Source organism: Molossus molossus, unplaced genomic scaffold (assembly GCF_014108415.1).
Source record: "Molossus molossus isolate mMolMol1 unplaced genomic scaffold, mMolMol1.p scaffold_m16_p_8, whole genome shotgun sequence".
Taxonomy (NCBI): domain Eukaryota; kingdom Metazoa; phylum Chordata; class Mammalia; order Chiroptera; family Molossidae; genus Molossus; species Molossus molossus.
In genome coordinates, this window is record NW_023425402.1 from 1,322,591 (window position 1) to 1,337,160 (window position 14,570).

Consider the following 14,570-nt stretch of genomic DNA (forward strand, 5'->3'; position numbering starts at 1 on the left):
CCATAGCACTCTGGCCTTTCAACTTTGAGCTGCAGAAATATTCATAGGAAGCTCAGGAGAGGAAAGCAGAATTGGTTCGAATCACCTGCTTCTTCCAGGGGTATGACATGAAAAACCAAGAGTGACCACAAGTTTCATAAACACAAGGAAAGCAGAGGGTGCGTGACATCGTCCAAGCTGCTGCGTGACTCGGCAGCGCGCTCGTGCTGCGCGCAGGGAGCGGGGGGCGGCGGCTCCAGCACTGCCTGCCGCGGGCCGTCCTCTCTGGACTGGGGGGGGCGGGGCTGTGGACAGGAGGCTGGCAGTGCGGGGTGGAGGCCATGGTCTCTCTGCAGGAGAACAGCTGGGAAGAGGGCATCTGCCCCATCTGCCAGGAGAGCCCCACGGAGGCCGTGAGCACCGACTGCGGACACGTCTTCTGCCGAGTGTGCCTGGCCCAGCACGTGGACAAGGCCTCCGCCTCCGGAGTCTTCTGCTGCCCCCTCTGCAGGAAGCCCTGCTCTGAAGGGGTCCTGGGAGCAGGCCACATCTGCCACAGCCACCAGAAGAGGGTGCGCTGGTTCTGTGAGGAGAGCAGGCTGCTTCTGTGTGTGGAATGCCTGGTGTCCCCCGAACACAAGTCTCACTGTGAGCTGGCCATTGAAAACGCCATCAGTCACTACAAGGTAAGGCCGGGTGGCCACCTCCGGAGTCACTCCGTTCTGCCCCCTGTCCAGGGTGCTGGCATTTCACAGAGGCTTGGTAACTGGCACTCTTCCTTGGTTCTTCTGTTCGTCCTTTGGGACCCCTCTTTGCTTTTCCGTGTTCATTTTGCTGCTGGTGTCACATGTCGAGGTATAACTACAAGTCTCAGCGAGGACACTGCCGCGGTGGTGGCCACTCTCACTGCTCACTGTAGGACGGAGTTGGACTAGATGATGCAAAACTCCCTGAAGACCAAGACCATGCACCTCCCCTGGCTGATTGCACTAAAATTTGTCTAGAAATTTAATCATTATCTAACAATTAATGCTAATAATTTTCCTGCAAATATATTGAGACCTGGGAATTAGGGCATGTTTCTCTTACTTTGTCTTTTCTTTTCTTCCTATAGTGATTATTTGGACCCTATTCTACTTAAATTTTTTGTTATAAAAGTTACATGCTCTTGGTAACTCACTGAGACAACACAGCAAGGTATAAAGTCACAGCTAAAAACCCGTCTCCATGCGTCCTGCATCCCTGTTCCCAGACGGGACCGTGGCTGGATTTTGTGTACCACCCTGACGGGAATTCTGTGTGTGAATGCACTCCTTAACCCAAACACACAAAAGCATTCTCTTTATCATTTTTTCTATAATTCATTTAATATCTAAAAATACATCTTGGACATTTTCACACTTTTCTGTCAGTACATGCAAATTTTGTGAAACTTTAAAAATATGTTTTTATTGATTTCAGAGAGAGGAAGGGACAAGGAGAGAGAGGTAGAAACACTGATGAGAGAGAAACATCAAGATACCAGCTCTGGCAGTTGTTGCTCAGTGGTTAGTGTCAACCATGCACCAAAGGGTCACAGGTTCCATTCCTGGTCAAGGGCATGTACTGGCGTTGCAGGTTCAATCCCAGGTCCTGGTCGGGGTCATGTGGGAGGCTACTGATCGATGTGTCTGCCTCATATCGATCTCTCTCTCTCTCCCCCCCCCTTCCCTCCCTCTCTTCCACTCTCTCTATGAATGGAATCAATGGAAAAAATATCCTCAAGTGAGGATTACCAAACAAACAACCAAAAAATACATCAATCAGTTGCCTCCTGCATGCCCCCTATTGGGGATGGAGCCTACAGCCTGGAAAACTGGTGACGGGTGCACAGGACGATCAGCCACACCAGCCAGGCTTATGAATTCTTTTCAACAACTGCATGGTATTCAATTCTGTGAACGTATCATAAACTGGCAGATTCTGTGTTATTTCCAGCTGTTGTTTTGTTTTGAGATCACATTGAATGTTGCAATGAATATCCTTCAACATGTATTTCGGAGGACTTGGAGTATCCCAGATATATTTTGGTGAATGAGTAAGGTAATTTCCAAGTTACCATCAATTTTCCTATCATTGTTTATTAAATAATCCATAATCTCCCCAGTGATTTGGATGTCAAGTTTACAATATGCTCTATAAGCATATATACTTGCATAGTTTATGACTCTCTAGTCTGTCTATTGTTTCCTGTATATCAAACCATTTTAAACCAATGTGTAAAATTGTACCTTTGCAATGTGTTTCAATGTCAGATATGTCTTAGAACCCTCACAATATTTTTCAGGACTTTTGTGGATATTCATGTGTTTATTTAACCAATGAACCTTAGCATTAGATTTACAAGCCTCCCCCACAACCTCAATCCAATTAGTATCTGATTGAATGGAGATGACAAGTTTTCACTAGGGGTGAAGGACAAATTTCCAACATCTTCTTTCAGAGACCTGACTTTCTGAGATGTTTGATACAGGATGAGAAACTGGGGACTCCAGATTGGGACATAAAGAAATAATTCAGAAAGCCAAACACACAGAGTCCTCTGGTTCTAACCCCATTACTTCGGGGGGGGGGGGCCTCCCGCGCCCTAATGAGCCAGGTGTGAGGTGAAAACTCAGTGAGTTATTCAGGTCTGTGCTTTGTGTAGAATGTTGTGCTATATGTTGTGGGAAGTAGAAAGATGATTCATAATACTTGTCCTCAAGTCTACCTTTAAATTATGACACAAAACCTAAAATCAATCAATTAATTAATTAATAACAATATTTGTGCCCTGGCCAGTTTGCTCAGTGGTTAGAGTGTTGGCCTGCCGACCAAGGAGTCCCAGGTTTGATTCCCACCAAGAGCACTTACCTCAGTTGCAGTTAGTCCCCAGCCCCAGTTGGGGTCGGGTGGCAACCAATCGATGTCTCTCTCTCTCTTTCTCTTTCCCTCCCTCCCACTCTGTCTGAAGATTAAGAAATAAAAAAGTAACAATATTTGTTCACTTAAGAGAAAGACTTAACTTAGTCCCTGCAGTGTGTTAGGAATGACATACAATACATGCTGGGAGTACAGGGGTAAGACCAATTTCATCCCCACGGGCAGGGAGTTGCCAGTTTAGTAAGACAGACAAGAAATAAAACAAATTACAAGTTTTTATGAGTTAGGAGGAAAATAAGCATGGGTCTGAGATGGAGAGTAATCGGTGACCCATGTCAGTGTGGTCAGTGAGGGCTTCGCGGAAGAGGGGACAGCAAAGCCGAGACCTGGGAGAAGCCCGCCGACGGAAGACGAGAGAGAAGGGGCTACATGCAGAGACCCAATTCCAGAAAAGTCCAGATACATTTGAAGGATTTATCACTAGAATTTGAACTGACAGGATATACTTACAAATGAGAAATGGATGAGGGAATGAAAGAAAGCAAAGATGTCTCCATGAGTTTCTGGTGTGAGAAACCGGGTGGATGAAGGGAAGATGCGGATGAGAACAAATCTGAATGAGACATCAAGTCTCATTGAGAACAAGTTGAGTCCAAGTTGAAACACAAGTTGGACCTTAGGTATGCATTGGATACAGACATGGATCTCCAAAGACGTGGTGGGGTAGTAGTCCCGAAACCTAAAACAGATCTGTCAGAACAAAGATGATGTTTAAATCCAAGGGAGTTGACACAGTATCCCCAGGAGAGAGTCTGGAGAGACTAGAAGTCCCAGGGTCCTGCAAAGGCCATCGTTTAGATGTAAGGTAGAGGAGGACCCAGCCGGTGAGACCGAGCGAGGCAGGAGAAACACCAGGGGCTGGCGTTCCCCTGCAGAGTGCGAGAAAGCTGTGAGCACTCCAGTTAGACGGGCTGGGAGAAGGGGTGCCTCCGAACCCCAGGTCTCAAGTGCCAGCAGTGTGCAGGGTGGGAGCTGGCTCCAGCGAGGAAGAGCAGAGCCTGTGGGTAGCCTTGAGCGGCAAGGTGTGAAGAGAGCGCAGAAGGCGAGGTTCGGTTCCGGAGGCGCCGCTATAAGGAAAGCTGAGCAGGACTGGAGTGCAGCCGGGAGGGTCAGTGAGTTTCACGAGGCTGCTCGGGGACAGCCAAGGGGAAGATGACGGCAGAGCTTCTCCAAGGCCCAAAGCGACAGAAGGAGCGGCAAGGAGCTGGTCTTTGGGCGGTGGCTGCGGGGTGGACCCGGTGTGTGCGCGCAGATCTTGATGGTTCCGTTTTTAAATAAAGAGTTCTCATGATTTCTCACCATGTCTCTATTTCTGTAAGCTAAATCTTGCAAATTAAGTATTGGAAATTCTGTCCTTTTTGAAGGAATTACTTAATCCCTGACTGCACTCCAGAAAGACTGAAAAATTCACACTGCTGCCCTACTGCCCAGCCCCTGTTGGAGTCGGCACCTTAGTGCTGGGTTCCTCAGCAACAGTGACTGGAGCCGTTTGCTTTGCTTGGTTTTGAACAACGGTGATGAGGCTTTTATTCCCAGGGAGGCTCACTGTCTACATTTCCCCAGGCTTGGGGCATAAATCCTGCATGACAGCACAAAATAGCTATCTTTTGGATAATAAGGTATATTAGTTATGGATAACCTCCATTTTTCCTATTCTATTATTTCTTCTCTTTTTTATTGTGTTGTTGGGAAAAAATTTTAAATTTATATTTAAATCTGTTCTTTTTCATCAGAAATTCATCTAAATGATTATACTGTTCTGTTTTATGTTAAAGATTAATTAGTTCCTAGCTTATTTGGAATTTAATATTCTGTGTGGCGAAGAATGTCTCCATATCAATTTTTCCTTATTCTCGCATCCAGTTGTCCCCCCAAATTTCTGAGTCTTTTCCACATCTATATATTGCTTCTACTTTGACATTAATTAAATGTCTATAACAGCAGATTTTTTTACTCTAGTCATTGATTATTTTTTGTTCTAAAGTTATTATGCAGTTTTGATACTTTTGCTTTATGTGTTAAAAAAAAATTCTACCAGCATCTTTGCCATATAATATTTTTTAAAACCTGATGTTCTCAATGACTGTCTTCCAGAGGAATTTTCTTATGCAATACTTCCAAGGTCTATAGCAAATTCCCTCAAATATTAATGGCCATTGCATTAAATTTATTGATTCCATTAAGAATTGTGATTTGGGGGCTTACTCATTATTCTCAACCAATAGAGTATGTCACTAAGCATTGTGCCTTTGTTTCTGAATCAGATGTTAAATTGTCTTTATTTTAAACTTCATGTTGAGGGTAGCAATATTTTATAAAGTTCATTTTTTGGCTGGCGGGTACTTGTAGATCCAAATGGGAGTCTTTACTGAGTTCGTCTTGTTAGTTTCCTGGCATTTTCTAGATGCATGTTCATGTGGACACCCAGGTGCAGGCTCACAGCATCCTTTTCCTTCCGGACAAGCAGTGGCTGCTCCTAGCATTCTTATCCAGATTTGGGGTCATGTGGGGTTCTGTGGGGAGCATTCTTTTTAAAAGTTTGTAATTTTTAAAAATATATATGTTTTATTGATTGTTTGGGGAGAGGAAGAGAGAGATAGAAACATTGATGAGAGAGAATCATTGATCAGCAGGTCCCCTACTGGGCATGTGCCCTGGCCAGGGTTTGGACCAGCGACCTCTTGGTCCACGGGCCAGTGGTCAACCACAGAGCCACACCAGCAAAAGCTGGTAAATTTCTTTTGGTGACTATATCAGGGAAAGAAAGGTACATTTTTGTCTGTTATTCACTTTTTCTTTTATGCATTTTGTTAGCCATTTGAGACAGAATTTCAATGTTGCTAGGTTTTCATGTTTCCTTACAATTTAATGCCCATTTTTTTCTACTGTGAAATCATATTTTATCTGGTGTTTGATAGGATCAGAAACTTAAAGTATTCATTAAAACAAAACTATTCCACCCTGGCCGTTTGGCTCAGCGGTTAGAGTGTCGGCCCATGGGTTCGATTCCCGCTAAGGGCATGTACCTTGGTTGCAGTTTGTCCCCAGCTTCGGTTGGGTGGCGACCACTCTATGTGTCTCTCTCACGTCAATGTTTCTCTCTCTCTCTCTTCCTCCCTCTCTCCCTCCGGTCTGTCTGAAGATGAATACAAAAATGTCCTCAGGTGAAGATTTAAAAAAAAAGTAAAAAAAACAAAAAAACTATTCCCTGTTTTGATCTGTCTATTTTCTCTTGAGGAACATTTTAGGAAAATAAGTATTTAAAGTTTTGTATTTTTAGTCTAATGAGTGCCTTAGTCACATGACACACACCTGCTAAATATTATTTTATTGCAAAAATGCATGAGTAAATATTGTTTTAAAAACAGAAAACTTTACCTTATTTATTTAAAATATTATAAATAATATTTTGTATTTTCTTTGATTATTTTATCCATTTATCTTTATTGTTATCTTTGCCTCCTTTTTTCATTTAGACAGTGTTTGCAGTGGACTTTAAACTCTTTATTAAATTTTAAACTGCACCAGCAATTTTCAATCGGTGTGCTGCGGCAGGCACACACTGAGTGGCAAAAATGTTTTTATTTTATCCTCACCCGAGGACAATTTTACATTTATCTTCAGACAGAGTGGGAGGGAGAGAGAGACACATCGAGTGGCTGCCACCCGCACGACCCCAACCAGGACCAGGGATGAACCGCAACTGAGGTACGTGCCATTGGCCACAATCGAACCCAGAACCCCCTGGTCTGCGGGCCAATGCTGTAACCACTGAGCCAAACTGGCCAGGGCAGTGTTGCCAAAAATTTTCAAACGTGTGTAGCTGACTGTTTCGTCAGCACCGGCCTCTTTTCCCTGAGACTGCCAAGTCACGTATGACAACAGTCAGCACAACAATAGCCGTCCAGTATAAATGATGAAAATTATACCCTTTTGTTTTTTTGGTCACATCAGCAAAAAATATATTTTTTGGAGTGTCATAGAATTTTAGTAATTAGTTAATGTGTGCCATGAGATGAAAAAGGTTGAAAATCATTGAACTGCACTGGAAGACAGGACTGGGGCTTTGGGCTGGACGTTAGGGGTTCTGACAGACAGACAGCGGTGGTGTTCCCGCCTAGCGAAGTGGAAGGTGAGCCACTCTAGAGTGACAGCTCATGGGCTTGTCCTCAAGAGTCCCAGTTTACACGTGTTGTCCCCGTGATCTGGGTAGAACAATGCCACGTGGTCACCCGCTCATATTATCATCGCTATTTTGAAGTCCTTGTTAATAACTCTAATACCTGGAGGAGGTGTAGCTGCGCCTGGCGTGTCAGGAAACCCCCGCGATTCTGTTTGACTCGTGCGGAGAGTACAAGGGCGTGGGGAGCGGTCACAGCGGACGTGGGCACGTGAAGCGGGGTGGGGTCCCGAGGAGCCGTGGGCGCTGGGTCAGCTTGGGCTCACCTTTGAGAGCAGTGACAGAGGAACGGGGTGAAACGGGGAGGTTTCAAGCTGGATGACAGACAGGAGGGGCAAGGGGGCAAGAGGAGTGGATGGCAGAAGACGTGGTGAAGGGGTGATAAGTTGGATTTCTCCAGACTGATTTTGAGATGCCAGGAGGGCAGTGGGAGAGTCTTAGCTCTCAGCTGGAAACACGGGACTGACTGTTAGGATGAAGATCTGGTTTTGTAATTATGATCAGGACACAGTGTAGAGATAGAAAAGGGCCAAGGAAACCACCGCAGAAAGGCCCAGGAAGGACGGGGTGGGGCATGAGAGGAGAGTGCCGTCAATGAAGAGGAGGCCTGAGAAGAAGGCACCTTTGCTGTCACTGCTAGAGCTCACGGGGAGGCTGGAGGGAGGTTTCCACAGAGTGATGAGAAACAAGAGATGGCTGAGGAGCCAGAGGCCATGAGGACACAGATTCGGGGAGAAAAGATGACTCATTCGACAAGTTTATTCCTGAGGATGGGAGAGAGAGTAGATTGATGAGGTGAGGATTCTTGGAGCCTTGTGAAGCTTGGACTCTGTGCTCACACAGCAGTCCCCAGCCCACCCCGCCTCCCCAGGCAGCAGGGCTGAAGGGTCCCAGAGCCACTGGCCGGGCCCACAGCGCCCCCTTCCCTTTCCCTGGAGGCTTTGCGCCCTGTCTGCTGGGAGATGCCTGCAGACCCAACATCCTGTGATGTGACACATTTTTATAAATTCCTGGAGACATTATTGCCTCCTCTGCTTATTGAAGCCTTTGTTTGCCTGATTGTTCTTGCTGACTTCTCACTCACAGTTCCTTGACCTTGATTTTAAAGTACTTTAAATTGATTTTTAGAGAGAGAGAGAGATTGGTTTGTGGTTGATTCTTGTATGTGCCCTGACCAGAGATCAAACCCACAGTCTTGGTGTACTGGGACAACACTGTACCCAACTAAACTTGACCTCTTGTTTTTGTCACAGAATCTCAGGGTCAGAACTTTCGAAGTCTTCCCAAGCCCAGCCTCGGCGGTGCCCAGCCGAGGGGCTCCCTTCCCTGACACACATGCTGCTCAGACTGAAAGGAACAAGGCAGAAGGACAGCTAGAACTATTGCCCCACACAGACAGCAAAGTCTCCTAGAATTTTTTTTGGCCTGAGGTGGAATTTAATAAAACACACACTTTTTAGTTAACACATCCTTATCTTTAGTCCAGAAATCTTTTTTCTGTTTCAATTAATGGTTGCATTTGATCACTATTTCTTCCCCTTCTGGGCAACCGTCTAAAGTTCTCGTATTTTTGCTTGTGGACAGTTTTAGTAAAGCATGTGCTGTATTGTGTGCCTGTGTATTGAATTAACAAAATTATAAGCCTCCTTCCATTTTAAGCTTTTCTACTCTCCCATGCTTTCGAGATCAGTCCACGTTCCATGTGCTACGTACAGTTGGCTCTTGAGCAGCGCAGGGCTGGGGATGCCCGCCCACCGCCCACCGCCCACCGCCCACCGTGTGGCCAGCATCCCCGTAGGACTGGTCATCGCCCTCCACACCGTGCAGCCCCGCCTGTGCTGCCCACGGGCTCGGGCTCCTCCGCAGCACAGACGCGTCCTCCCGTGTCTAAGTGAGGAATTTCCTGGGACATGTACCCAGAAACAGGACTCCTAGATCATGACAGAAAGCTGGGACCCTTGCCAGCCCTCAGGATCCTTCTCATGACCATGTACATCTCCCTGCCCCGGGGGTTATCTGGGTGCCTAATTTTATTAATCTGATGAATGTCAAAGTATTTCATTGTGTTGCTCTGGCCAGTTTGGCTCAGCAGCGAGAGCATCAGCCTGCAGTCCAGAGAGACCCGGGTTCGGTTCCCACTAAGGGCATGTACCTCGGTTGCGGTTTGTCCCCGGCCCTGGTGCGGGTGGCAGCCACTCGATGTGTCCCTTTCACATCGATGTTTCTCTCTCTCTCTCTCCCACTCTGTCTGAACAAAATATGGAAAAATGTCCTCGGGTGAGGATTAAAAAAAAGTATTTCATTGTGCTAATTCCCAACTCCGTCATCACCCTGAGCCTTGGCTCACGTCAGCCTTTGTGTTCCCTGCTCTGTGAACTGACTGTTCATATTCTTCACAGATTTTTCTCTCGGGTCCCTGCCTTTTCACTGGTTTGTGGGCTTTTCCTTTTCACCTACATGTACGCCTCTTGTTGGCCTTGGGCACCACAGATATCCGCTCCTCTGTCATGTTTTGGTTAATTTTGTCCAGGAATATTTCATTCTGAGGTAATCAAATTAAATAATTCCTTCATAGTTTGTGCTGTTGGAGGTGTATTTAAGACAGTTTTCTCTTCCTCCTGGTCACACATTTGCTCTCTAACATTACTCTCCATTAGCTGCATGTTTTCACCTTTTACGCCTTTAACCCGCCAGACCTCCTACTTCATGTGTGGCTTCAGGTGGGAATCCGCTTTATTTTTCTATTTTCAACACCACCTTCTCCAGATTCGTTCCTTCTTGTCTGGATTTAGGTACTACTTTTCTCTCAAATCCCTTTGGAAACGGTCTGTTCCGGAGCAGCCTCTGCTCGGCTCTTTGGCTCCTGACCTGCGGGCGGCGGGGGCCGGAGGGCGCGGGGACCGGGCCTCTGCACTCGCACCGCCGCTCGCTCTCCCGCTCTGACCCCCTGAAGGCCTGCGTGGACGTCGGTGCTGGCTCTGATTACTTTGCTTCCCTCATAGGTTTTTGTTTTTAATTTTTGTTTCTTTATTGATTTGAGAGAGAGAGAGGAAAGGAGAGGGAGAGAGAGATAGAAACATCAAGAGAGCATCAACTGTTCACCTCCTGCACGCCCCCCACTGGGGATCGGGCCCACAGCCTGAGCATGTGCCCTGCCCAGGAATCGAACCGGCAACCTTTTGGTGCATGGGTTGACGCTCAACCACTGAGCCACCCTTGCCAGGTGCTTCCCTTATAGTTTATCAAAAACCTGAAAGCAATTTTTTCTAGAAGTGGAAATCATTGATTCTAACCATTAAATTCTTAAACCATATATCCTTAAATCATCAGATTCTTAGCTTCAGGGACCCGGTGAGCCATCCAGACACTGCCTTACGATTCAGGGGAGGCGGCAGGCTCTCCCACAGGGCTCTGCCCCCCCCACCCCCCCGCAGCGGCGCCTCCTCTGGGAGTCTCCCCACAGTGGCTCTCGTGTGGAGCAGTAAGGTTGCAGTGATCGCCTACAGTGGTGGAAGGAGAGAAAAACCCCTAAGTGAAGTAGAAAGGTTCTGTTACCATAAAAACTACCCATTGCTTTTCCCATCTTTATTTATTAAACAGAAACTCATGCTCTTCACCCCAAGCAGGACACTCCAAGGGCTGCCCGTTTTCAGGCAGAATTTCACTTTCCCTCAGCCCAGGATCAGGGCAGCAGCCATGCTTTGTGTGACAAGCGGGTCTGTTTCTAGGAGCGACTGGGCCGCAGAAGCAGGAAGCTCAGGAAGGACGCAGAGGAACTTCGGCGGCTCGGGGCCCAGGAGCCAGTGCAGGTGGGAGTCACAGTCCCGGGAAGGACGGCCTCCGAGTGTCACCGGCCGTGTTCTTGGCCACCTGCCTGTCTCCAGCCTGATGCGCTGGGAGGTCCAGAGGCTGGGAAGCGGGAAGCGGCCGGGCCTTGCGGGTGGAGGCCCCCGGGGCGAGTCAAGCTCTCAGACCTTCGCGTGGTTTGTGTGCTCACTGGAAGCCGGCCTGTTCGGCCTGCTGCCTGGTTGAGGGTCAAAGGAGACTCCACAACTGGAAATCACCGCACGAAACAGAGGGCTCTGGCTCTGAAGTCGCCTTTCTGTGCCTGCTGCTCACTTAGCTCTGGGGCCTCTCCTCGGCCTGTGACCTGACCAAAGGCAGGCAGCGAGGGTGGAGAGAGTGGGGTGCGCCGCCACGTGCACCCTGTCTGTGATGCTCACGGGTGAGCGGGACCAGCTGCCTCGCCGGACCCGGGACGTGCAGGGCAGGGCTACGAGGGGACAGGATGGAGGACTCAGCGTTCTCCCTCAGATGCTGGGGCCGCAGGGCCAGGAGGGAGCTCCCTGACAAGTGAACCCTAGGGAGCGTCTTCTCTGTTGTTTCAGGCAGAGAGCCAGCTGGGCGCCCCCCCGGAGGACGTGCCGGGAGAGGTGTGCAGGGCAGCCGCGCAGCTCAGCAGCCTGGTCTCTGACCTAGAGAGGACGGCCAGGGACCTGGGCGCCAGTACACTCAAGGTGCACCCCGAGGGCCACCAGCCAGATGCTTGTCCAGGACATGGGGTGGCCACACAATGCTGCTGCAGCAGAGTGGGGTGCAGGGGGTGGTGCCATTCTCTCCAGTCTCAAGGTGGCATCCATAGTAGGTTGGGAAGGAATTGGGAGGTGACAGAAACTTGAGAACCGATTGTGATCCTCACTCTCCATCTCTCTTCCAGTACGCCAGTGACTTAATGATCAGGTAGGAGCCGTCCCCTCCCCCACAGGTGCTCACACACAGACCCACAGAAGCACATGCGTGAACGTGGCTTCACCACAGTCAGGGACGTCCCTGCTCCGCTCACCCTGTGCCTTTTTATTACATAACCTGTGGGAAAGTCACCAGCACACACTGAAGGGTTGTTTGTTTCTAGGAGCGCTCCACAAAAGTTAGAAGCTATTTATCCCAAGTTACAGAAAAGAGTCAACAAACCACTTCTTCAGCAACCCTGACCTGTTCCTCCTTGGCTACCCCCTGAGACTCACCTCATCCTCCTCGCTCTATCCAGCCGCCCCTGGGTGCACAGGCTCATGCGAGGTGAGGCCGCCTCTGCACCTGTGGAGCCGGCAGGCCTGTTGAAGGAACATTCTGAGCCCCTGCAGCACTGTCTGTAGCGCTCACCTGGCGCTCCTCATGTCTGTGATGGAGATGGAGGGCGGCCCCCATGCTGCTCCCCTCCTGGTGTTCATGCCCTTGGTGTGACCCCTCCCCTTGGCTGTGCGTTGCTCCTATCGTGGCAGATGGCATAGGGAATGGGGTGCCCTCGCCATGACACCCGGACTGTGCGGGACTGACAGTCAGCGGCCCTGTGGCCAGCAGGCTGCCCCTGGGAGCTGAGAGCAGCCCCCAGCCTTCAGCCAGCGAGAAGCAGGGGCCTCCTGGTGCAGCCGCAAGAAAATGGGTTCTGCCAACAGCTGCGTGACGTGGACGTGGATTCCCTCAGCTGAGCCTCCAGGTGGGGAGTCAGCCCGAGCACAGGGCCCGGGGTGCGGCCCGCAGAAACGGCAATGTGTAAATGTATGTCGTTTTGAGACATTAAATTTGTAATGTTTACGGAGCAGTGGGCAGCTCATGTATTCACTTCTCTGGGTGAGGAAGGACAGAATTCTGTCTGTGTGTCCCCAGCGTCTAAGCCAGTGCCGGGCTCATGGTGAGTTGATGCCCAGTGAAATGTATTAAGTGGATGATGAGTGAACAGTATGTACTGAGCCCCTGCTGAAGCAGTCAGCACCGTGCGGGTACCAAGGGGTATGAAGAACAAGGCCTGGCCTCAGGGCTGTGGTGCAGCGAGTGGAACCTGAAGTGTGACCCCGTCCTGACACCTAACTGCTCTGTAGCCATGGGCCAACCTCAGCACCACCCTCTCTAAACGAAGATAATGGCACCTGTGGCCTGGGATTGCTGGAAGAATCGGTTGTGTGTATGCTGCAGTGCCTAACATGCTGTGAGCATTCAAACGTTGTGAGTGTGTCTTCTGACTCTGTTCTCCCAGGACGGACACCTACGGACAAGCAGGAGCGTGTCGATGGATGGGTGAAATGTCCCAGGGGCTCCGTGCTGTGGGGACTCAGAGGACAGACCTGAGAGGATGAGAAAGTCAGGCTCGGCTTTGCGGGGGAGGTGGGACTAGACCCTGGGAAAGACGAGAGCATCCGGGTCCGGGAAGCCCCACGAGTGAGAGTGGGGATGGGAAAAGCCATGGCACAGCGGTAGGAACAGGAGGCCGATCTGCTTGGTCTGGAGTATCGAGGAGCAGGGAGACCAGAGCCAGCGGAGTGCCGAGCGAGCAGCCCCGATGCAGACCCCGTCCTGGGTTCTGGGTCTGGAGGGCAGGGAGCGAGAGGTGTGGAAGGAAAACCAGCCTGGACTCTGGGTGCAGGTGGATGGGGATGAGGAGTGGGGGGCTGGGAGAGGGTGAAGGAGAAAGAGCCCAGTGAAGATCAGAGAAAAAGGTATAGTTACTAGGCAGGGAGCTGGAAACATGAGACCCCAGATCTAATGAGACAACAGCCGAGGAAAGAACAGCCCTGGGTGTCACCGCTAGTAGTTCCTGCACCTAGGTAGGGTTAGCATCACTCAGAGAATTTGACCAGAAGTGTCCTACCCTGCACCCTGGCCAGTGGCTCAGTAGGTTGGGTGTCATCCCATGCATTGAAAGGTTGCCGGTTCAATTCCCGGACAGGGCACATGCCCAGGTTATAGACTTGATCCCACGTGAGGGACGAGCAGGAGGCCACTGAGCGATGTTTCTCTCTCTTCCTCTTCCTTCCACTCTCTCTAAAGTCAAAGAAAAAAATCTTTAAAAAAAGTACTATTTAAAAAAATCCTGGCTGCATGATCTTGGCTGAGCTAAAAACCAAACTCATTAGGCCCCATTTTCTCAACTTTAAAGCAGGGATACTGACAGCAGCCTCTCTTGAGGTGCCGGTGCCGGGGGAGCGCTGGCCTCTGCGTGAGTCCCCAGCCGGCAGCCGGCGCACTTCTGCCCTTGAGGCTGTGACGGTGCTCGTAAAGAGCCCAGCTGAAATCGATAAGAATAAGCAGAAAGACACAATCCACTTTTTGGTGAAATCCCAGATTTAGGGGTTTTGAATATGTTTTATCATTACCTAGAAACTTATAGGTATCTAGCTTTTTTTTTTTTAATATACAACATTTTATATGAAATATTGAGCACACCCAGGGAAAGCAATTCAGTCCCCTTCCAATCCCTGGCTCCCAATTTCCGCACCTTTTCTACCTGCCAAACTGAGGATGAAGAATAAAACTTCCCGATGCCCTCTGAGTCTGGGCCTCCCAACTCGGTGCCCACTCCCTTTGAGGTTGCTCTTGGGGGACTCCTCCTCCCAGGGGCCCCCATGGGAGGTGAGAGACACTGTAGTTTATGTCTGATCAGAATAAACAGATAATG

The 14,570-nt window shown here is 49.3% G+C and overlaps 1 protein-coding gene across 1 annotated transcript; it reads left to right on the forward strand.

The window, feature by feature from the left end:
* Positions 1-320: 320 nt before the first annotated feature.
* On the forward strand, positions 321-12,273 carry TRIM40 (tripartite motif containing 40). Its single transcript, XM_036248618.1, has 4 exons — positions 321-665; positions 11,509-11,637; positions 11,838-11,860; positions 12,168-12,273. Exons 1-4 carry the CDS (start codon positions 321-323, stop codon positions 12,271-12,273), a joined length of 603 nt encoding a protein of 200 aa, XP_036104511.1.
* Positions 12,274-14,570: the final 2,297 nt, after the last annotated feature.

What these genes read in the sequence shown, in the direction of transcription:
- TRIM40 (XM_036248618.1), top strand. Translation starts at nt 321, where the DNA reads ATGGTCTCTCTGCAGGAGAACAGCTGGGAAGAGGGCATCTGCCCCATC. An exon ending in TGGGCGCCAGTACACTCAAG is followed by an intron (nt 11,638 to 11,837) that starts GTGCACCCCGAG and finishes TCTCTCTTCCAG; the next exon opens with TACGCCAGTGACTTAATGAT. An exon ending in GCCAGTGACTTAATGATCAG is followed by an intron (nt 11,861 to 12,167) that starts GTAGGAGCCGTC and finishes CGCTCTATCCAG; the next exon opens with CCGCCCCTGGGTGCACAGGC.